Source organism: Gallus gallus, chromosome 3 (genome assembly GCF_016699485.2).
Source record: "Gallus gallus isolate bGalGal1 chromosome 3, bGalGal1.mat.broiler.GRCg7b, whole genome shotgun sequence".
NCBI lineage: Eukaryota > Metazoa > Chordata > Aves > Galliformes > Phasianidae > Gallus > Gallus gallus.
The window spans coordinates 46,301,742-46,325,423 of record NC_052534.1 but is presented as its reverse complement, the minus strand read 5'-3'; the positions used below and the strand labels follow the sequence as shown (position 1 = coordinate 46,325,423).

The 23,682-nt window shown below is 39.6% G+C and overlaps 1 protein-coding gene across 4 annotated transcripts in view; it reads left to right on the top strand.

Moving 5' to 3' along the window:
* The first annotated feature begins 6,316 nt into the window (after nucleotides 1-6,316).
* Nucleotides 6,317-23,682, top strand: part of SHPRH (SNF2 histone linker PHD RING helicase) — a 48,983-nt gene continuing 31,617 nt past the window's right edge. For 2 of the 4 annotated variants that reach the window (XR_005858712.2, XM_040698169.2), the window contains exons 1-11: nucleotides 6,317-6,457; nucleotides 8,060-8,733; nucleotides 9,176-9,305; nucleotides 10,947-11,165; nucleotides 11,485-11,563; nucleotides 13,272-13,422; nucleotides 15,633-15,738; nucleotides 16,263-16,519; nucleotides 16,930-17,616; nucleotides 20,656-20,907; nucleotides 22,558-22,636. Coding sequence is in view for 3 of the 4 variants with exons in the window: in XM_040698169.2 (XP_040554103.1) it covers nucleotides 8,092-8,733; nucleotides 9,176-9,305; nucleotides 10,947-11,165; nucleotides 11,485-11,563; nucleotides 13,272-13,422; nucleotides 15,633-15,738; nucleotides 16,263-16,519; nucleotides 16,930-17,616; nucleotides 20,656-20,907; nucleotides 22,558-22,636 (2,602 nt within the window). In the remaining variant the exon portion in view is untranslated. The remainder of the gene's footprint in view (nucleotides 6,458-8,059; nucleotides 8,734-9,175; nucleotides 9,306-10,946; nucleotides 11,166-11,484; nucleotides 11,564-13,271; nucleotides 13,423-15,632; nucleotides 15,739-16,262; nucleotides 16,520-16,929; nucleotides 17,617-20,655; nucleotides 20,908-22,557; nucleotides 22,637-23,682) is intronic. The other 2 variants (XM_004935584.5, XM_004935583.5) reach the window with 2 other exon arrangements.

Genomic DNA, 23,682 nt, shown 5'->3' with positions numbered 1-23,682 from the left:
ATGTAGCACTTTAGGACTATGAGACAGGAAAGTGTCTGGATTTGAAGAATAAACAATAAGGACCACTTTGGAGCAGATGGTACCTTATGTTACTTTACATTACAGATAGCTTAGTGATCATTCAAATTGATGCTATCTTGCTTGCCACAACATTAACTTCACCGGAATCTTTTGGAAACACAAGTCATAAATGGGAAAGCATCAGCATGGCTCCAGAGGGAGCTGCATTGCTTCTGCAGAAGCAGAATTAGGCAGAACTGGACAATGTGACTGCCTGGGCAGGAGCCTCCTAGGAAAGCTCATCAATCACTAGAAAAAGTCTTGGGGCAAAAAGTCTTGGTGACTCTCTGAAATTAACACAGCCTTTAGAGTGTTGTCAGCAATATTTGTCTGCTATTCTCAAGTCTCTTGACACCATGCTGATGCACTGAGCTCAGCGTGGGGCTGGCTCTGCCTTGTGAGGCTGGGCAGGGGCAGTTCATGCTGGCAGTACTCCCAGTGCCCTAACATAGATGGTTCACTTTGGGCAGGGACCAGCACTGTTGAAACTTATGGCAGTCCATAAACAAGATACTTAGAAGCATTCCTGCTTCTGCTGACATCTCTACACACAACACGATAGTACTGTTATTTATATCCTATAACATCTTAATCATTTATCACCTTCCATCTGTGCTGCACACTCAGGGCTTCATCTCTTAAGAACATCCACAGGTCCATAAGCATCTTACCAGAACATTTCTGCAACCTTTTTACATTCTGTTCCTATTGCTTAGAGAAACAAACCAAAGTAAGTAAAAAGTAATACTTTGTTGGCCGGGGAGGAGGGGGAAGGGGTGGAAGTAGTAAAAAATTTATTTTGCTCTGGCCCTGTTATTTTCTCACACAATCATTTTTCAAATAAAAGCCTGTTTTCCCATCTCTCTGCACCAATTATCTCCTCAATTACAAAGATTTATTTTTGTTCATGAAGGGCTGTGAGATGTAATATTTCACTGTTTTATTGGGTGACAAGTTGCTTTTCCCCTGAGACTGCATTCAGCAATGCACGGTCATTTCTGCTGACTCACTTCCTCAGTCAGAGAAGGTGGATGCCACCAGTTCCAACCAGGAGGTATGAACAGCTCATAGATGGGACACCACGAAGGAGAACACTTTAGAACAAAGTAAATCAAAACCAAAGCCTCTCAGAGCACTTTAGGCCAAAGACATGCATAAACATGGTTTGATTAATAAAAGCATATGTCTATACATTATTGGAAGCACAAGGACATTTATATTCAGAAAGATTATTCTTTCTCATCAGTTAAGGTTGCTGCCTTAGCAAACTTTGGCCCCAGGCCAAAGCAAAAGGTCATGTCCAGGATACTTCAGGCTCCTTTCCACCAGACCAAATGCAAGAGACAAGAGACTTGCTCCAGGGGTCCACACTGCACCAGGGAACAGGGAGCTGGAGGCTTCTGGGCTCTTAACATATATCTCAACTATAAGTGACCAGATTCCATTGCATAAGCAGTGCAAAACAGCCAGTTCTGCTGCCTAGGAGAGAACTGCTTTGCTGAAAGTCCCTTGTGAACTGTGTAGTGCCACGTGAGCTTCTGTTATCTCACTACACCATCCACTGTAGTTAGAAACATCCTTGTCTTGTAGTGCTTGGCACTAACAATGTGGAGATAATATATAACTACTCTGAAGCACGGGGTAGTGTGCTGACAGCTTTGTAGCATCTCCTTGGCTGTTTTATGGGCTGTTCAGTGCAAGAATCAACACTACCTCTTTCCTAAGCTCAGAATGTGAACAAATGCTGTATGGTGCAGAACGCACCTCTTACCACCGTATAAAACCAAATGGTTTGCCTGAGTCAGCGCAATAATCCAAGTGGATCAAAGATGAATTCTGGACAGATAATTAAGTACAATGCTACTCTGAAGAGAACTGTTATTAATCTTTCATGAAGCAACATCAATCTTTACGAACTAATTTTGAGGCCAAACCTTGTTTAACTTAGGGAAAACACTTATTGGCAGATTTTCGTCTGTGTAATTTAAATACATTGGTTGGTGGTCTGAGTACTGCAGATCTTAGTGTAACTCTCAGTTTATAAATCAAGGAAATAACATCCTGATCACTGGTGAAATTCATATTTTCTTTGACAGAAGATGCAAAGACTGCTTTTCATTTCTTTAAAAAGGGAAATGGTTAAAGGAAATTTGTCCCTGAAGACTGCACATTTTTCTTTCAATTTCACTTTGAATTGTCTTTTAACCCACAGTGCAGACCCCACAGAAGAATTCTGCATAAATGAGAGTTTTGATTGGCTTAATCTCCATATTAGAGTCAGCTGTGAATTCAAATCCTCTCTTGCTAGAGTGTGAAAATGAAGATTTTTCTCAGCCAAAAAAAACAAACATAAAGAAAATGTACATCATATCTGAAATACGTGCCATGAGTGTCCTTCAGCTCTTCTCTAACCCACTGTCATTAATCATTTCATAAATGTCTATATTTTGAGTCTGAATTTCCGAATGCCTTTAATGATTTTATAATAAATATTTTACTTATTCAATTTCTGTCCTATTGGAGGGGTTGCTTTATCTCAGGAACTGCAAACTTTTCATTTATGCAATTTTTATTATGTAAAACAAAACAACAACAAAAAAAGCAAGTCTCCTAAGAGCAATATTAAAGCAGTGAAATAACCTTATTATGTATATATTTAAATAACTTCAAGAACTGGATTCTAAATCCTAGATTGTAACTCCAGCAATGTCCTAGATGCAATGACATGGTTATTTTTTTTTTTCTCCTGCTCTATATTTAGATAGTCTTTTTAACCGTCCTCTTCTCTTGGAAGAAGGGAGATGGGCTTAACTCCCATCAGCGACTGATCAGCTGCTACTGTCAGTCCTGAGGTCAGGTGCGTCACCTGCTTTCCACAAAACCAGCACGCAGCTCAGCTGTGCGGCAGATGGACAAGGGTGTGCGAGAACTGTGTGTACACGTGAGCTGAGACAGATGGCCCAAAGAGCGTTATCCTGTGGGGTGTAGATGGGCTCCTCCAGGAGATGCTTTGTTAAGAGGTAGAAGGACATGAGTGATATATTAAACTTTTTTCTTTTGAGGAAACAGAAGTGAAGCTCTGAAGATGAAGTGAAAAATGAGAGGTTTGTAATTCCATGGCTATGTGGTATTGCTTTGTGCATGCTGGGGAGTTAGCCTACTGGCTTATGTGATTGCTTTTGGCAAACAAAAATACTGCATTCTTTGCAGAGCCCTGAAAAATATTTAAATCTTTCACTCCTCCCTGAAGCAGTATTATAGATGTGAATGGCAGCAATTCTACGATAAACACTTAGAAAACCCCACTATGATAGCTAAATTACTTTGAAATACCAAACACCACAGAAGGTGGGTAGAACTGAACCTACAAACAATTTCCTACCAGGGTACAGAATCTTGACTGTTAGTTTACTGATCTGGAATAGACTGAAGCCTTTATAGACTATAGACTATGCTTCTGCTGTGGTTCATTTTTTTTTCACTTCCTCTATATGGTGATTTCATCTACAGAACTCAAAAGATTTCTCTTATTATTTAAGTAACCAATTAACACAGTGAGTGTTCCTTTACCTAATTCGCTGAGGCACACAGAGGCTCAGTTAGCTCTCCAGCATAATATACAGTCATCGCTGCACAAGGAACACAGTACATCTGCCCTCCATTTTATTTTCATACTGCAACCATTCACATTTCCTGCTGCCACAGCCAATTTGGAGAAAAGTACAATCTAGATTTCTTTTAGAAAACTTCTGCTTGCCTTTTCAATTAAAAGATCAGTGGAAAGAACTGAAATATTTTATGTTGACTACCATGTTGTTCTCTCTTCTCTATCCACCCTCAAAAAAGAAAGTTCTTGCAAAGTTGCATGTCTGCTGCTTTTATTTGCTTACTCTTTCTGGGATTTAAGAGTCGCTATTGAGAGCAAAGTGGAATTTGTATCCACAAAGAAGAAAGGCTGTGTTCTCAAGTGTGGTCAAAAAAACCCACAGTCTTCTTTTATGTCACGTTTTCCTCTCTTTATACTGTTCCTTTCTATTTCATTAAATTAAATGGCAATTATCTTCTTTAATGCATTCATGTTCTTTAGAACAGGAGGGAAATTACTAGGTACTAATCACTAGAATCCTTAGTTATTAGCTGCTGAATACTAATGGGCATTCTTCCACTCGCTCTTGACCCTTATTTCAAAATAGAGCTTGTTTATCCTGAGAATGAAGATATTTCCTACAGAATAGGAGTGAGAGAAAAGCAGAGACTTGGGCAGAAATCACAATGCATAACAGGCATTCTCTTGGTGCCATTGTATTTTTCCCTCTTTTGAAAGCAGAAAGGTTCCTCTCTTGCTTACTAATTTTATGATGACATCCAGATAAGATGATAAATGAAGTTCACTTTCACAAGTGCTTTTTATTTATAGTCTTTAAAAAACACAATCATTAACAACAACAACAACAACAACAATAAAAAAAAAAATGCCCAGCAAACCAAAGCGCAAATACAAAGCCTGGAGAAGAAATGCACAATAGAGAAATACAACAGTTAATTAAAAGATGAGAACTAAGAGATTCACAGCTGTTAGCTCGTGAACAAAGACTGCTGAAGCACAGATTGTTGCCTGCTATTTCTACGTGAATTCTTTAAGTGTATGCTGTTTGAAGAGTTTCTAATAATGGGTGAGTGACTTGACTGCAATCTGTGATTTTTGTGTGTGGTTTATTTTCTCATTTTTTTCCTACAGAAAATTCCTACAGAGAATCTGGTGTGATCTTTTGGTTTAGGCATTTCTGTCTGTAATTGTTGGTGCTGCCACATATTTCTATCAGAGAAGTCCAAGTGAAAAAAGCTTTCTTTGCACTTTTAGTGAGAAGGGTTTTAAGTTCTGATGGTCATCATGTCCTGGGAGAGCTACAGTAAGGGCTAGGTAAGATGGATACTGCTAAAATATTACATCTCTAATTGGTTTTTCAGTCTGAAGGAGACTGGGAAAATTTCTCTGGATGATTCATCACCTACTGGATGCAGAAGAGAAGCCTGTGCCAAAAGTTTACAGCTCCTTCAGAAGATAAAAATATTCACTGCAAACTTTCAGCTTTCAGACTAACAGGACCCCCACATCAGCCTGGGGCCACCAGCACCTGTTCCAGCAAGGTGATAGCAAGGCTGGGCTCCAGCTGCCCACAGCCCTGCCTCACCGCAAGCCCTTGGCCTGGCCTCAGCCCATCCCAGCCCCACGGAGGTGCCTGGTGCCCCTTGTGCTATACTCCTGGTGGGTGGGGGGGACAAGGTGGGCTGCAGACCCTGCCCTGATGGAACCACAGGCAGCCCTGACACCTCCATTTACAGCTGTTAGAAGGAACATCCCCAGCAGGTTATTTCCTCTTCATCTCTCATGCTATCTTACCCTGGTTACAGATGTATAATGGGGAGTATGAAGTAGTTGTCTGTTTCACCGTAAATTTACAGTTGTAAAATGTGATTAGGTGATGATTTTGAAGCTAATTTTCATGCAGGACCACCAAGAGGCCACACGGCAACCCATGCACTGGGGAATAAAGCAGTCAACCTGCTGCCAGATAGGTGGGAGCATCCCAAATGCTCCTTCTGTGCTGCCTACCCAGTGCTGGGCATCTCTCCTGTGACCACAGGATCTCCACAGCTGGGAACAGGGGAGAATCAGCCAGAAAAACAATGCCGTAGGCTTTATTTGTAGAGACTAACACATGGGCTAAGCAGCTGCTATAAGGAAAAAGTTCTCATTTTAAATGGCTTTCCAATGTCTTTATTTACAGCTCTTACAAGCACGTGTGTGGATCTGCTTATTTCACAAGAAGATAAGCGCGTTCCTAGTTTTTACTGAAATAATATTTGCAGTTAGAAATCCATTGGACTGTTTCTGCTCTTCTACAGAGCTAACCGCCCAAAAGCACACACTTCAAGTAACTTCTACTGCACGACTTAACTGGACTGCCTCAGACCACCCCTTCCACCACGACCAACGCGCCCTCCCCACACGCCTGCGCACTCCGCCCCCGATGCCGCAGCCGCCTTCCCGCTCCGCCCCTCTGTGGGCAAACAACAAACTCCCCGCCCCCTTACCCCGCGGGGGCTGACTGCGCTTGCGCAGCCTCGTCGCCGTCATGCTTCCTGCTACGTTCGTGGCGAGGCGGGACGAGCTGTCACCTACCGTGGATTCCATTGGTTGCCCAGCAGGCCGGGGCGGGTGCGCGCGCATCCCTGTGCCCGCCTCCCCCCGTTCGGGGTCGTTCCTACTTCGCAGTCGGCTGAGTCGCCCCTCCCCTCCTCTCCCTGGTCTTCCTCTGGTGGACGTTGGTGGCACGGCCCTGCTCTGAGGGGGGAAGGAGCTGCGCGCGAGGGCGGAACGCCGCCTCGCCTTGCGGTGCGTTGGCTGTTGGCTCTGCTCCGGGGGCCCTCCCGAGTCCCGGCTGTGGGAAAAGTCCGCCTGGCTTCTCGTAGCGCCTGGCGGGGCGGCCGTCCTACGGGGCCCTCCTGGCGGCCTCTGGGGAGTGGGCCTTCTGCCTGCTGGGCTCTGAAGTGAGGGGTGGAGGGGTTGGAGCCAGCTGGGGAATATCCGTGTGGAACGTGAAGGAGCCGCACCGATGGCTGGAATCTTCCTGCCTCGGTTATGATATACGCTACCTCTTGGGATTTGATTTTTTAAGTGTCAGCTACTCTCCCGTCGTGCCTGAGTGCTATGTTGGAAAAACTGAGGTGTTTTGTATCCCTAATTCTGCTATGTTTGAAATTCAAACGCAGCAGTTGCTGAAGTAGTTTGTAAGGAAATCCTTCATTTCAAACGAAAGATGTTTGGTTTTTATAGGCTTGTGAAAAGTCAGGTGGTTTGTTTGTTTTTCTTGGAATTACCCTGTAGTGTTAGCATATGGAATACTAGAGTTAGTAGGTTAGATCCTCATCTTCCAGCACTTCGTTAGCAGTTGTGTCCCTGTTTCATTAACAGTCATATGCAGAAGCTGAGTTGACACGGATATCTAAGTATTTTTCTGTCTTTACTATTGAAGAAAGTCCTGTAATGTGAGGTAGGAAATCTACTACTGTGTTCAAGCTCCTCAGAAAAACCACTACAACTGTCTGAAAGTAGTATTTTAAAAAGAAATGACTCCTTATGTCTGTATTTAACCGTGACCATGTAGTCCTGTATATGTAGTTACTTCCCAGATAGGTCTAATATTCCTTAATTTGCTTCCTGTGTGCATAAATACTTTTTGGTCGATGTAAACACTTTGTGTTTAGCATACATCTTTTATTTTCTAGTATTTTATCAATAAAAGGAAGAGTTGGAGGAGTACCTGCATGTAGCTTTGTGGTTAGTCAGAATCAGTAAGAAGGAGTGTTTACTTTGCTGATTGGTCCCACTGAAATGCATGTGGAGTAAGTAAGAGCTGTGCTGCAAGCAATTTGTATATCAGGTCTCAGGATGTACAGGTTCTTGGGAAGATCAAGTCTTTGATACTTTTAGGAAGGCCATTAAGGACTTCTAAGGACAGAATTTGAGAGTTTAGGCTCTAGACTACAGGCTGGAGACAAAACCCTCTACTGAGTTTGCTTAAAGTATAATTCCCATGTAATTTTTGAAGGAAAAGGAGAAATGTGTGTCTTCTCCCCACTCCTGCCTCCAAATCTCCTGTTCATCCTGCATGTTTGTTTGTAGTGTTTCTTTTACTGTATCCTACCACCCCTACCATTGAGAGATTCCAGTGCTTCTGTTTTTATATCTGTCCCACAAGATTCTGAGTAACAGCTTTGAAATGCAGCATTCTTGTTGATGTTGCTCTGTAAATGTCTGGCAGAATAAAACGGAGCACAAAGAAAGTGCTTTGTGTCCAGCTTTTTTGCACAGGAGCAGGAGATGCTCTGTAAAACAGCCTACTGAAGAGTTCAGCAGCTCCTGCACAGTGAAATTTCAGTGTGGACATTTGATTTTGCAGTACTTATCACTGACTAATATTAATTCCTCTCACAGAGACTGAAAATACCGTTGAGAAAAACGACAAAATGAGTAGTCGTCGAAAGCGTGCGCCTCCATCGAAAATAGATGAGGCGGAGAAGAAACTGCTCTGTTGGAATATGCATGAGGACCGGAGAAATGAGTTGTTAACATTAGATGATGAATTGACTGCTGAGGATGATGTTCCAGGTCCTAGCACTTCCTCTGCATCCTTCTTTGTTACAAATGATGATAGCATTGATGAAGATCTCATTCAAAAAGATGACAACTTTCCCAAATCTGGGAAGTTTTTGACAGCTAATGATGGTGAAGACTCTAATTCCACCTCAACCTCTGTGTCAGTACAGCTAAATATTGTAGTCTTGCCGTACTGTGCAGATGGGTCCTGGAAAGTTTTACTGGGAGAACTTGCTTTTTATCTTCCTTCTGAACAAACTGTAAGTGAGGAATTCCATGAAAGGGGCTTTACGTTAATGAGAGGAGACTCTGACAATCACCTGCTGGTCTGTGTCCATAAAAGAAGTGAAGAAGAGTACAGTAATGGAACAAAAGAATGCCTGGGTGCTTATGGGCAAATTATTTTGGTGGAACCAACTATAGGTGGGGAAATGTTGGAAGGCTTGAGGTGGTTGCAGAATAAAAAGATAATTGGACTTTATCAAAGACCTGGAGAGGGTCAAGCTCTAAAGGTATTGATTCTTATATTTATTTGTATTGTTTTCCTTTTATTTTTTGGTTGGAACTATAAAAAAATATATATAAAAGTAAAACCACTAACAAGTCTGGCAGCTATTATATTTTTATAATGTGATGACATATATAGTTTCTACATGCTTATGCAACTATTTTTCACATGTGGGTTTGTTTTTGTTGTGTTTTTTTTCCTAAAATTACCTTTTACTGTTGCACTGCTACTAATGTGTTACTCAAAGGACTCAAGGGAACTTTTGGCTATGACATTTTGTATCTTTCATATGGCTGTTTTGGTAGGTTCATCATACCTGTTTGCGTCTGCTAATTTTGAAAAATTGGTAGTTAAGGTTAGCACTATTATTTTCATGTTCTTCTGTTTATAATATTCTTAGTGTTTTGAAAATTTATTAAATGATTAATTTTATAAACATTTCTCAGGTTGGAATCTACCTTCTGGAAGCAGGGCTCAGTAAACCCGAGTTTCTCAGTGACGGAGGTGGAAGACCCAAAAAAGCTAATCAACTAGTTCAAAAACTCATGGAAAAGTTCTATAGTTTTATAATTCCAGGTAATGTGATTTGATTGAATGTTGATGAATAATTGTAAAAATGTCACTTTAATAATTTTAAATGTAAGGGGCATTTTTAAGTTATTCCTGCCCTCTAGAGCAGCTGTATTTTTAGGTAATATTATTAACTGTTAGTCTCCCTGTATTAGTATCTGATCATTAATCATATATTAATTAACTTAAGGTCAGGTTATACATTTCTTCTCTGCAGATAGGGTACTGAGGCATATAGAAGCTTGAGACCTTACTGACTGGGGAGTAAATGCAACTTTCACTAGTTCTTGTGAATTGTTTGACTAGATGTAGGGTGACTCATCCTATTACATAGGAACTATTTAAAAAGAGGAATTAAATTCATTAAGCATTTGGTCCTAGGTCAGTGCCCAACACACAACTGTGGTGACAAAATTTTTGTTGGAGTTGTATTGTAAAGTCATTATAATGAAAATTGCATTATGGATTTACAAACAAATGGAGGAGATGTCTGCCCCTATCCCTACGTTTTTTTTTGTTACGTATTTATTTTCCTTAGTGTACCCATCTTGTTCATGTCCTTGTAGATGGTTTAATTTCAGTTTTCTGAGAAGCATGTTACACAGTGGGTTTCTCTCCAGTTCTAGCTAGGCTTTGTATCTTTCCTTGAACTGTAGAGTTGTACAGGTGTTCCTAGGTAAGTACTAAAAACTGTTTTACTGGTACCATTTCTTTTATTTGAGACCTGTTGAAACTTGTCCTCTACGTCGTTTGTTGCTTGATCTTTCTTCAGTTTCCTAAAATTTTGACCCTTGAGTTTTTTCATGAGTATTTGTTCTACGGTGCTGAAGTTCTGCATATGCCCATACATGCAAATTTTGTTTGAAATACGAGACCTTTCTAAGTCTCCTAAATGTACATCTCTTGTTGTTAGGTTATAATTTCTGAAGTATGGTTTGTTGGATTTCTTACAGTGATGCAAGTTTGCCATTTTTTTTACCAGATAAGTAATTTAAAAATAGCACTTAAGCTGATTGAGTAGATTTTTCTTGATGTTTTAAATATGTTCTTTTATCGAGAAAGGACTGATTTCTTGAAAAATGTACAAATCTTTTGCCCAGAGTTATTCCCCTCCCCCCGCCTTTCTCTAAGAAGACCAATCCATTAAATGTGAGTAATTTGTGATCCTGTATGAAGTGCAAATGTTTAGGAGAAGGTGATTATCAAATTAAACCTGGTCATGCTATCCCTGAATTCTAAGAATAGAATAGAATAGAATCATAGAATTGCTCAGGTTGGAAAAGACCTTAAAGATCATTAAGTCCAACTGTGACCTAACTCTGACAGCTCTCCACTGAATCGTGTCCCTGAGCACCACATCCAAATGGTTTTTAAACACATCCAGGGATGGTGACTCAACCACCTCCTGGGGAGCCTATTCCAATGCTTAAGGGAAGAGCTTTGCCAGTTATGTACATCTCTGTAATAGCCATAGTGCATTAACATTGGCTTTTAGGAAACTGCTGGTATCTGAGTCAGGTGCAATCATGACTTACGTTTAAAAGAGGTTTTGAGGTTTTGCTTTCATGTCTTATCTAAATAAATTGCAGCAAAACTTACTGAAATATTGACCAAAAGTGAATAATGGCGCATCTCTTGTGTATGCAGATGTGCTGGAGGAAGATGAGGAAGAATCTGACATGGAGCTAGAGCGGCAAAATATTGAAGAACTTTATGACTTTGTAAGGCATACCCATCAGCAGGATGTCCAACTACTGAGAGAGGATGTGCAGCATCCTGCCTTAATTCCCATTCTAAGGCCATACCAAAGTGAAGCTGTGAATTGGATGCTTCACCGAGAGAACTTCACAAACACTCCAGGTGGTGGCAAGTATATGGGTCTGGAAAACTTGTATAATCAAGGAAAATGGCATTGCATTGTTAGTGTAATGTCTTCTTGCTGTTTCATTAGAAATTCCATTAATTGTTTTATTACCGTTTTCATAAAAGCTGTTGGGTAGTCCAGTAAATGAGAAAATAAACCTGCTTTGAACTGCAGGTGATTGATCTTGTTGCTTATCAAGCATGGTGAAGGTAGATGTCTGCCTTTTGTGTTTTAAGTGTCACTGTATGGCTAAGCAGTTCTAATTAGTGCACTGTTTGTGGAGAAACCTTTGTAATAGTAACATGACCTCTTTCTCTATAGAAAATGCACTGCATTTCTTATGGCGGGAGGTCATTACTCTGGATGGAGTGAAAATCTACTATAATCCCTTTACTGGCTGGTATGTTTTTGTGCTTATCTATTTCTGAGAACACCTCAAACATTTTATTTTTATATATCTATATCTATACAGATAGTTGTGTATGTTTGTGTGTGTATATATATATATTTTAAAGGCAAACTATCTTATATAACACATGACTAAATAAGTAAATCTGGAGGACATAATTCTTAAAGCTGCTTGTATTAATTTCAGTAGAGATGTATGTTTACAAGATGAGTGCTCTAATTTGAAAAGAATGCTAGAGTCTTCAGCCTTCACTTCCAATGTTTTTAAAAGCTAAAGGAAGGAGGCAGTATAGTGTTTTCTATTAATGCTGGATGTTGCGTTTATGATGGCTGCTCTGAAAGTAATACCTCCTATTTTATGTTGGCCCATTATGTGGCTGTAGAGGTTGAACCTTCCCATCTGTAATCAGTTAAATTTTGTTGCCGTGTGATAGATGGCAGCAGATGGGCAGTCTGACCAAAAGGGTGTCTGACACAGATGCATGGATGAAGCAAAGGTGTGGAACTGAATTCCTCCATGCAGAAAAACTTGCACCCATTGACATTCATTGATGCTTACTGAATACTGAAGGAGACCAAACAGTGTACGTCAGCACAATAAGGCAGTGGGTTCACTAGTGCAGATTTTTACATGTGCTGCATGCAGGTTCTTTTTCATGGCTGGTGAAATGCAGAGCTAATGGTGGTGACTGTGCCAAAAAAGTGTTTATGGCTGAAAATTTCCTCTATCAAATAGTGTAACTGTGTTCTTTGTATATGTTACATTTTCCAAGGAAACAAATAGGAGTCGTTACCTTTGGAGCAACCTACATATTAGCTCTGTTTTACTTTGGTTGGAAAAGAGTCTTGTGTCAATGGTTCACGGGCTGGTTCAGCCCAGTTCTGTGTCTAGTGGGGTGGAGGGATCCACAGATCTGCACCTCTGGAAGGGGGAAATGGGGGACCCCAAAATAATTAAAAACAGCAGTGATCTGAGGAGAAACAAACTAATTTACTAAATACGGTCTTGGAATGCAAGATAACACACTGTAATACAATATTATTAGAATTGAAGCTAATAAATCAAATATAATGAGAGAAAGAGTGTCTGAAATGCTGAGATGAGATGTGCAGTCAGGCTGAGCAGCAGGGAGGAGAGCCAACAAGGGAAGGTCTCATGACCTTGCAGGAGGTTATGTCTCCTCTCTGAATGCAAAGCCCCCTGGGGTATGTAGTCCTTCTCTTCCAGACGGGTGCCTGGATCTGGAGAATTAACTCTTTAACTCCCAGTACACTACATGATGTTACGATATGGAATACCGATAACCAAAAATCATCAAACCATAACAGTCTTGCTAGTTTGCTTTTTTGCTGTTATAGTAAATAAATAATTTTCAGTTTTTTAATAAATATAGCATTAGTCTCAATGTGTATATATATTTATAATATACTAAGATTAGGAAGATAAGGTCTGTTTGGAGGGAAAAATAAAAAATGCCTGGCATACACATACTTCTCTATCATGTTTGAATACCCAAAAATCTTGCTAGCTCTTATCAGCTCAGCTTTTCAAGGTGTGTTATCATTTATCATTTATTAGTAAATTACTGTTTATTAGTAACTTTGCTTTACTGAAGCTGTACTGTGTGTTTGTCTCAAAACATGCTTCTGTCACAAGTGAAAGTTGCTGATTTTCACTTGGGAACATACTTGAATTTCAGTGTTATCCGTGAATATCCATTTGCTGGACCTCAGTGGCCTGGAGGTATTTTGGCAGATGAGATGGGTCTTGGAAAAACAGTAGAAGTGCTGGCTCTTATTCTGACTCACACCCGAGAAGACATTAAACAAGATGATCTGACATTACCTGAGGTGAGAAAACTGTGGGAGCATTTAATACGAATATAATACTTTTCAGAATTAGTGAAATGCTTTTTTATGCCTTGAGTTCACTGTTTTCTGCTTTATTTAAGCCCAAAATGAAAACTGCATTCAAGTACAGTGGATATTTTAACTCTATAATGCTTAGTGACACAAATATTGGTGTGGTTTGCATGAGTAGCAGTTCCCATTGTTGAAGGGGACTAGCCAGCAGTTGTTAGTAGCTTATGTGCAGCCCAGGGGCATATAAATATGCAACTTAGTCTACTATGTTGAAAATCCCTCCCCTTCCATTCATTCTGTTAGTGAGTATTAAACATCTGTTGGACGCAGCTTTTGTGCAGAAATAAGGATGATTTAAAGTCTGATTTAAGATTTCTGCTTCCTTTCAATCTTAGATAATAAATGGGTTTATTTAGCAACAGGTTTTTGTCTTTTCATTTCTGTTGTCCTGCATCCTGTGAAATTGATATTTCACAAAAATAAAAAATTTATAGTTTTTTTCTGTAAGAAGAGAGCCTTTATCCTTTTGTATACTCTCATCTCTTCTGTGGGATCCCCCATTTTGAATTCATGGCAGCGTGTTTTGTTGCACATCATTTCATAATTTCCTGTTTGCTTACAATTTTATGAGTTGAAGACTTTATTCTCAGAGTAAGAAGGTCCAGAGAAGGGCAATGAAGATTAGAGGATTGGAGCATCTCCCCTACAAAGACAGGCTGAGGAAGCTGGGAATGGCTTCAAGCTGCGCCAGGGAAGATTCAGGCTGGATGTTAGGAAATACTACTTCTCTGAAAGGGTGCTCAGGCACTGGAATGGGCTGCCCAGAGAGGTGGTGGAGTCACCGACCCTGGTGGTGTTCAAAGAGCGTTTGGATGTTGTGTTGAGGGACATGGTTTAGTGGGAACCATAGGTGAATGGCAAATGGTTGGACTGGATGATCCTGTGGGTCTTTTCCAACCTTAGCGATTCTATGGTTCTATGATTCTTCAGCCTGGAGAAGAGAAGGTTGCGGGGTGACCTCATTGCAGCATTCCAGTACCTAAGGGGAGTCTATATACAGGAAGGGAGTAAACTGTTTGAAAGGGTAGATAATGACAGGACAAGGGGAAATGGTTTGAAGTTAAAGGAGGGAAGATTTAGGTTGGATGTCAGCGGGAAGCTCTTTACCAAGAGAGTGGTGAGGTGCTGGAACAGGCCGCCCAGAGAGGCTGTGGATGCCCCGTCCTTGGAGGTTTTCAAGGCCAGGTTGGATGGGACCCTGGGCAGCCTGGTCTAGTATTAGATATGGAGATTGGTGGCCCTGTCTGCAGCAGGGAGGTTGGAGCTTGATGATCCTTGAAATCCCTTCCAACCCAAGCCGTTCTGTGATTCTATGATGATTCTATGTTTTTTTTCTCAAATGCATCAGAAGGCCAGCATTGGCGGCTTTGAAGAGAGCAGTATTAGCACTAGAATGTCTGGATATGTGCTGGCAATGCTAGCTAGTCACCACAGCTTTTGGAGAGCTGGACTTGTGAAACTGTTGAGACAGACATCTTAGCTAATATTTTGTTTGTTTATCAACAGAGTTGTTTGACGTGAATGAAGTGTCAGAGAATACATCTGTATAACAACTAACTGTAGAAATATTGGCACCAGATGATTTATTCTTGTTTTGAGTTTTTTTTATATCCAGATTCTTGAGTATACATCAAATTAAATCACTAGTCCTGAATCACTAATAACAGATTAAATGTTATTTAGGGCAAAAGCTAAAAAGATAAACTTGTTCATTATTTGAGTAACTTAGGCTTTTCAACCTGTATTGCTTTATCACCCTCTCTCTCTTTCTAGCTATGTATAAAATATATACTTTACTCTTTCCCTGTGCTTCCTCATCAGTAACTTTGATCAATTACAGCTGTAGATTGTTGCTGCTCAATTCTGAAGTAGGGGAGAACTCAAGAGGCTTGCTGGGTGTCCCTTCCATTTCAGTTACCAATGTAGAATGCTGAATGCAATTTACCAAGAAGCTGAACGGAGTAGGATATCATTCTGGATACTTAAAATGAGCTGAGCAAATTAGCAAGTGCAAATCATAAGAGTGCACACTTTTATAGTGGCTCAAGCTTTTTTTCAAATGTAAAAGGATAAATTGAGTTTGGAATTACTGTGAAAAGGCATGAGCCAATAACACTGTTTAATGTTGTCTGCATTAGGGTGAGCTTGTGAACTTCTTTGTTCCACCTCAACCTTCACAAGGAAGTAAAAAGAAAAAAACAAGGGAAATGGAACTTAAATTGAAGGAAAAAATACAATATCCCAGTAAGTATTTCTGATGACTTAATACATTTTGCTCTTGGCATAATTCTTGGCCATTGACTTTGAGTTCAGGGGCACTCTTTGCTTCTACAGAATGCAGTGATTCTTTTGCAAAGCACTGTGGTGTAAGATTGTGTACTACAAACAGGTGATCTGCATTTAAAAGCGAAGTTACCAACTCAGATGTTTGTGCTGCAGAACTGCATGTACCTTGAGGTCATTTTTTAAGAGTTTATACATTAAACCGAAATACATTGTATTAATAAACTTCAGTAGGAAAATTAGAAGGGACTGACTTTTACTGTTACTCAGTATTGTCTTGGAATGCATATGCCTCATCTGAAAAACAGTGATTTGTAATGTTACCTCAAGTAAAGCACATAATCAAAACTGCTACCTGTACACTTTTTTGGTTTGTCTTTCAATAAGCACAGACAGTGTTTAGAGTTCATTTAATATTCATTCTCCAAGGTCATTCTGATTTTCTCTGAGCTGTAGTGTTTTTTTTGCTTTGATTTTACATACAGGCTTAAGAGTGATGGTGTTAGCAGCTGTAAAGGAAATGAATGTGAAGAAAGGAGCATCCATTTTTGCAATATTTAAGTATATCAGTGCTGTATATAGGTATGACATACAGAGAAATAGACGGCTTCTCAAAAGAACGCTGGAGAAACTAATAGCGGAACAAGTAGTAGAGCAAGTGAAAGGACATGGTCTGGCTGGGTCTTTCAAGCTGGGAAAGAATTACAAGGAACAGAAGAGACGAGAGAGAACCAAAGAACAGGTACAACTTGCTTCAATAGCTACTTCAAAGAATGTTGTGAAGACAGATCTTTCGACTGCTTGTGTACTACTATCAGTTGTGTTTCCTGTGTGTGCAGGTTCTGCGATGCTAGCTTATTTGTAAAAAACAAAACCTTCATCATTTGCTTTGAAATTCTGCAAAGAAGTAGAGATTGTAAGAAGGCATAAAAACATTTAACTACATCTGTAATAATGCTTTTGAAATACTGTTGTAGAAGCAGGCAGGTTTGTTGGTTTTTATCATGAAGTTGTGTGGTAAACTCTGGTAAGCATTAAATCTCTGGTTTCAGGGTTTAGTGATATAAAAGTTTAAAATCAATGTCTTGATTCTTTTTCCTTCTTTTAAAAAGAGGAGGAAGTCTGACAACGTTGGTTAATTTTACTTTGTAGGCAGCAAAGACTTCAGAAAGGATTCAGAAGAAGCAGTTGTCTGATGCTAATACTCAAACCAATGAATCAAAAGATAGTGATGTCACTTCCACAGATGTCCTTAAAATCCCTTTACGAACAAGTATTGCCACAGAAGAACATGATTATTGTGCAACTATCAAAAATGACAGGAAATCTGAAACAGATAATGAGAACTCTATGGAAGAGAATAACATTCAGAAAGCTGCGGTCTCAAAATCTCCAGACTTGCATGGCAAGCCCCTCATTTCTGGTGACATTAGCAGTCATTCTGATTTTGATGTTTCTAAAAGTACAACTGATGTCCAGCAGGAAATGCCAAGGTCTTCACATTCACAAGAACATGCTAGCGGTAGCGTACAACGGACCAGCTCTGTATTTCCATTTAATACCTCCGAATATCGTTTTGAATGCATCTGTGGTGAGCTTGGATTGGTTGACTATAAAGCTCGTGTGCAGTGCCTGAAATGCCATTTATGGCAGCATGCAGAATGTGTAAATTATAAAGAGGAGAACTTGAAAATCAAGCCCTTCTACTGTCCCCACTGCCTTGTAGCAATGAAACCAGTTTCCACAGGAGCAACTCTGATCATTTCTCCAAGTTCAATTTGTCATCAGTGGGTAGATGAAATCAACAGGCATGTGAGGTCATCATCTCTTCGAGTTCTGGTAAGATGAGATACTTTCATATTCTGGTGGGTTTTTATCAAGGCTCAGAGTTTCCTATCTGTATCTATATTATGTAAAGTTTAGAGGTGTCTTTATCTTCTTTCCTAGAATTCTGTATTTCTTTCTATTAGACCAGCACTTCTGTTTTGGCACCACATGGTGTATTTATTTCCAGAACAAACTGTCTGCATGTAGTTCTTCTATTTTTTTCTTACTAGTTGATCATTGGGAGACCATACAATGGACTAGATGTCTTTATCTTATAGAAGCAAATTTCATGTAGTAGGAACAGTGTGATTTCTAAGAAGGAAAATGGTTATGTCTTTTTTTCCTGAAGGTTACCAAGGGACTTAGAGAGACCTGACTAGAGAAGTGTTGCAGCAGTCAACTGTATAGTTATGCCCATAGCTCCCTGACAGTTGCTTCTCATTTAGTTCCAGGTTAAAAAAAATAGACGTTTCAGTACGTAAAGAGTGTACTTTTTAAAATATACTTATCGCAGTATTCAAGAGTAGGCATAATCTTTTACCAAAATTAATTTATTTCTAGATCAGGCAAACAACTGAACTGATGATCTTGAAAGTCCCTTCCAATGCAAACTACTAGATGGTTAATTATGTAGTCAAGTCTTGTCCATCATATTTATAAAAAGCTAGAACGTTTGTAATGGTGAAGCACTCAGAGAACCACAGGTCCCTTATTTTTGAATAAAAGGGCAGTAGTTGTAAGTTGATAAAGAGAGGAATCTTTGCGTCCAGGATTGCATCTGATATCTGCATGGATATCCAAAGCACAGCTGAAATCCAGGCCACCAGTAGGTTGTTTGTGTGAGTAGTGTATAACTAGCTTAGACAGCTAGCTTTGGTGCCATAGCTAACAAATGCATAACCTGCACAGCTTCCCTGGGACCCAGTCCAAGTTTTATACTGGCTTTGAAAGCTGTCAGAATAATAGCAGTAAAACCACTTCTTATATGTATATAAATACTGCATGTCAGCTCTTTAAAGTAGTGACATCTTGCATTCTAAGACGCAGCTTACACTTACTTTTAACTGCCAACTGTAAGCCATCCACGCTGGCTTTCGGTGCCATTTCCATTTATTTTTTTTCTGTGAAGTTGGCATGAAAAGAGCGCAGGCAGTGTTGAAGAACCACTTTCCCATCTTAACAGGTTTTGTACTGCTTATGACCTATGTGAAATTGTAATGATTTTGTATAATAGAATGAGGAATTACAATTTATCCTTAGGAATTGCTTTGCAGCAGGTTGTCTTTTCCTGCTGCTGTGGAAACAACCAAAGTTTGGTGATGTTACAGACCTCCAGAAAATCTGTTCACAAACGCTGAGAAGAAATCATTAGACTTTGATAGCTGTTTTTTTCTTAACAGTTGCTTCTGTGAGTATGCTGTGTCTCAGCATCTTGGTTTTAGCCTTTCTCCCTTGTTCACGTGCGTTCACCTGAACAAGAATTTTCTGTAAGCATTTACTTCAGTTGACAAAAACTTTGTTGGCATAAGCAGAAATGTGGAACAAGAGGATTACTGCAGTGTGACAGTGAGAATAAACAGTTGAAGTTAGCAGTGGAAAGTAGACAGATCAAGGGCTGAAGAGGGAGGGTAAATAATTAAGGATTCATAGGATCAAATCAGTTGTGTTTTTAACTATTTGTTGCCTTAAGAGCGTATTAAAGATTTGCTATGCTTTGAAGGACGAGGGAGGCGGCGTGCTATTCTTAATAAAAACAAGCATTCATAGACAATTTTAGATGAGAACAAACTGTCTTGATTGAGGTGTTTATGTAATCATAAAATCTCGGAGTGAGAGAAGTACAAAATGGTAATCACTGTTTGAAGATGAAACTGGATTACAGATTTCTTCTAAGAAGATGGGGGGCGATATCCCTATATCTGTGAGAAGAAAATCTTTAAAATATTTTAATATTAGGATTAATAATATCTCACTCATGAATAGCAAGATGTGCTCATTGCTAACATTTTTGAAGTAAGCCATGGATGCCTGTTGTTTTGCAATACGTTCCTGAGATAAATAGAAAGCAAGAGAAGTAGTGTGTTTTCTTCCTCATAACAAATCCACCGCTACGTATCTCTGATAGTAATTGCTCTCAGCTAAAAATGCTGAAGATGACAAAACATGTTTCTGCTAAATATGTTTTATTGGTTGAATTGTCTCCTGTGCCACCTATTATCATGTTTTGATATTCTTGTATCTTGAGACATAATATTAGGTGCGTTTTCTTTAGATACAGAGTGAGATCATGGAGAAACATAGTAGAATGTTTCATTTAACTTGTAATTTTTTTTTTGGTTGTTTTAAACCGTTGTATGTTTCCAAAAGAATTAAAATGATGAGGGAGATGAGAAAAACACTGATACTGGAACAAGTGCCGCTATGAAGGGTTTATAATAAACTCCATCGGTGCACAGGGATTGTTTCTTCCTGGGGTATTCTTTCCATTTTATGACTCTTTAAAGATTGTTTTTGTAGATAAGGGATTACCCAAAGTATCATTTTGTTTTTAACTACTTTGTTATTTTGCTGCATGGTACGGTTTTTGCCTTCTCTTTTGTGGAATTCTTATGGAGTGGATGATAAGGGGAATGAGAGGAGAAAGGTAATGTCCAGCTGCAGGGAATGAGAGGAGAGAGTATGTGGCACTGACTGACAGAATGCTTCTTACAACATAACAGTTGTGGGCAAGATTAAACATCCTGTTGCAACAAATAAGTGTTGTAGCAAATCCTGAAATTTCTGTTCTTCAAAGAAGAAAAAGGAAATCAATGTTTGAAGTCTTGTACATATGTAAATGATTATACATAAAAATTTGCATCTATGTGTTGCATTCATTATCTGTATTATTAAAGTTTCTCCACTATGTTACTTTACGAGTATAGTTCTTATTTTATGAAGAACACTTCTGAAAATATACATGTATTAAGCTATACTGATACTTTTGCTTTTTTTTATTGTTTAATTCTTTTTTCTTCTATTATTGCATCAATGCAATACAAATCAATGTAGGTGTACCAAGGTGTGAAGAAGCATGGCTTTTTGCAGCCACACATGCTGGCAGAGCAGGATGTGGTTATCACAACGTATGATGTCCTCCGTACTGAACTGAACTATGTGGACATACCCCATAGCAACAGCGAAGATGGGCGTCGTTTCAGGAACCAGAAGCGGTACATGGCTATCCCAAGCCCCTTAGTAGCAGTGGAGTGGTGGAGGATCTGCCTCGATGAAGCACAAATGGTTGAATGTACTACTGCAAAGGTATGACATATGACATTCCCAGTCATGTGTTATTTAACCTGAGCCAAGCTGGGAGGGAGTGTTGATCTGCCTGAGGGGAGAAAGGCACTACAGAGGGACCTGGATAGACTGGATCAGTGGGCCAAGGTTAACTGTATGAGTTTCAATAGGGCCAAGTGTCGGGTCCTGCATTTTGGTCACAGCAACCCTACAGGCTTGGGGAGGAGTGCCTGGAAAGCTGCCATACGGAAAGGGACCTTGGTGTACTGATGGACAGTCAGCTGAATATGAGCCAGCAGCGTGCCCAGGTGGCTAAGAAGGCCAATGGCATCCTGGCTTGTATCAGGAATGGTGTGGTGAGCACAACTAGGGAAGTAATCTTGTCCCTGTACTCAGCCTTGGTGAGGCCTCACCTCGAGTACTGTGGTCAGTTTTGGTCATCTCAGTACAGAAAGGACATGGAGGTGCTGGAGCAGGTCCAAAGAAGGGCAGCAAGGCTTGTGAAGGGCTTGGAGAATATGTCCAATAGGAGTTACTAAAGGGACTGGGACTGTTTAGTCTGGGGAAAAGGAGGCTGAGGGGAGACCTTATTGCTTTCTTCCAGTACCTGAAAGGTGCTTACAGTGAGAGCGGGGTTGGTCTCTTCTCACTGGTGACAGGATGAGGGGAAATGGCCTTAAGTTGTGCCAGGGTAAGCTTAGGTTGGATATTAGGAAACATTTCTGTACAGAAAGGGTTGTTAAGCATTGGAATAGGCTCCCCAGGGAGGTGGTTGAGTCACCATCCCTGGATGTGTTTAAAAACAGTTTGGATGTGGTGCTCAGGGACATGATTTAGCAGAGGGCTGTTAGAATTAGGGTAGTATGGTTAGGTCGTGGTTGGACTTGATGATCTTTAAGGTCTTTTCCAACCTGAGCGATTCTATGATTCTATGAAAATGTTTTGACAGGTTTATTTTAAGTAATTTAATAAGCCTCCCCGAGCTCCTAACGTTTACTGTGCTTGGGTCACTTGTCCTTCTATCTTGTTCTTTCAAAGTGAATTTTCTGTTGGAGATTTTCATTATTAAATGTTTCTCCTGTTGAAATTTTAGCAGACTGTGAAACATATCCAGCTCAAAAAAGCCTAATCTATACTGACAGTTCAAAGAACTAGGTCACCATGTTGTATATAGTGTTTGATAATTTTCAAACAATGCTAGCCTGTTCTGTAACGTGATTCAGAGGCTTAGATATGTAGCTTGGATCTAGAAGCTAAAATAATCTACGATGTCTCTGGAAATTCTTAGGTCTGCAGAGGCAGATAATTTTAAATAGTCCTTTTCTAGCGTTTGTTCAAGATGGGAAGACAAAAATGGTGCTTACATAATGGTGTATAGGTCATAGTGTTTCTTTTACGTACACTGCTTCTGCTAACTGTTTGTCTCTTGTAAACATCTGATTGCACTTGATTTCTTCAAAGTGGACGTGGCTTTTATCAGCTTTTGGTTACCTTCAGAAAAGCTCAGTAACTTCTTACCTGTTTTCATAATACATTGTACCAATGCTGCTTATAGATATGCTAATTTTTTTTAGACTGAAAATGTATTCTGAACAAAAAGAAATAGGGGAACACAGTCTGAAAATATTACTATTTGCTTTTCCTTTCTGTTGGTTCTGCCTTTTTTTCTAGGCTGCTGAGATGGCACTCCGTTTAAGTGGAATCAATCGCTGGTGTGTCAGTGGCACTCCTGTGCAGCGAGGATTAGAAGGTGAGATTTAATCCTGCAATGTCAGCTGTGCGTTTTCCTTGTTCTAATAATTAGGCAGTTGTTTGAAGCAGTTGAAATGTGTACAAGTTTTGCTCAGAAATTACATTGTGCTCTGATTTTGCAAGTCAGAAACCGTAAGTATGTAATAAAGTCATCAATAAATGTATTGATATAAAAGCTGCAGAGCTGAGATTTCATTTCCTTGAGTTAGGAAAAGTACTTTTAGAAAAGGGGAAGCTATGTGTCAAGCTGCTGTCTTTCATATCAGAGTGGGTAAATGTTAGCGTCTCTATTGTAGCTAAATTGTTTGCTCTGGTTGTAGAATCTGTCAAATACAGCAAGTCGTGCTGTATGTGTTCTTGGGTAGCCTTGTAAGAAATACTGTGGGCACTGACTGCTGTGTACTTACCAACCATTAATATAAATTCTAGAAATATTAAAATAAAGCTCTGTGAAACTGTTTTAAGTCTTTATGTAAGGACTTAATGAATTAAGATGAGTTGTGGAGTAGGGAGCTATATGTTAGGTATCACTTATTTGGTCTTTTTTGTGAGGTACTCAGTTTTTGTAGACAGGCTTTAGGCCAACAGGAGTAAAGAAAGGAAACTGAATCTTTTGATCTCTATGTGTTCTCTGGTAGTTTTAGGAATAAAGGCTACACATTGAGGCAATTAGTTTGAAAGTGGATGAATCAGTGTAAGTGTTCATGTACATTCCTACAGTCCATTGTTAAGATATGAAATCATTGTAAAAGTCAGTACTGGATATTAATCCATTATAGAAGCGTGAATAAAATCTATAAATAATATATTAGAGCATTCATAATTAATAAAGATAACACTGCAGTAGAAAGTGACTGATTTGATTGTCGCAATTACCTTGATTGAGTCCGTTATGTGTGATAGGATTGATTTGATACGTATGTGAAACATCATATTGTCTGTAATAGGTGCTGATCAAGCACTCAGGCTATACATAGGGGCCCCTGACACACAAGACATGAAAACTGCTAATTTGAATCTGTACCTGCCACTGCTGTGTAAAGT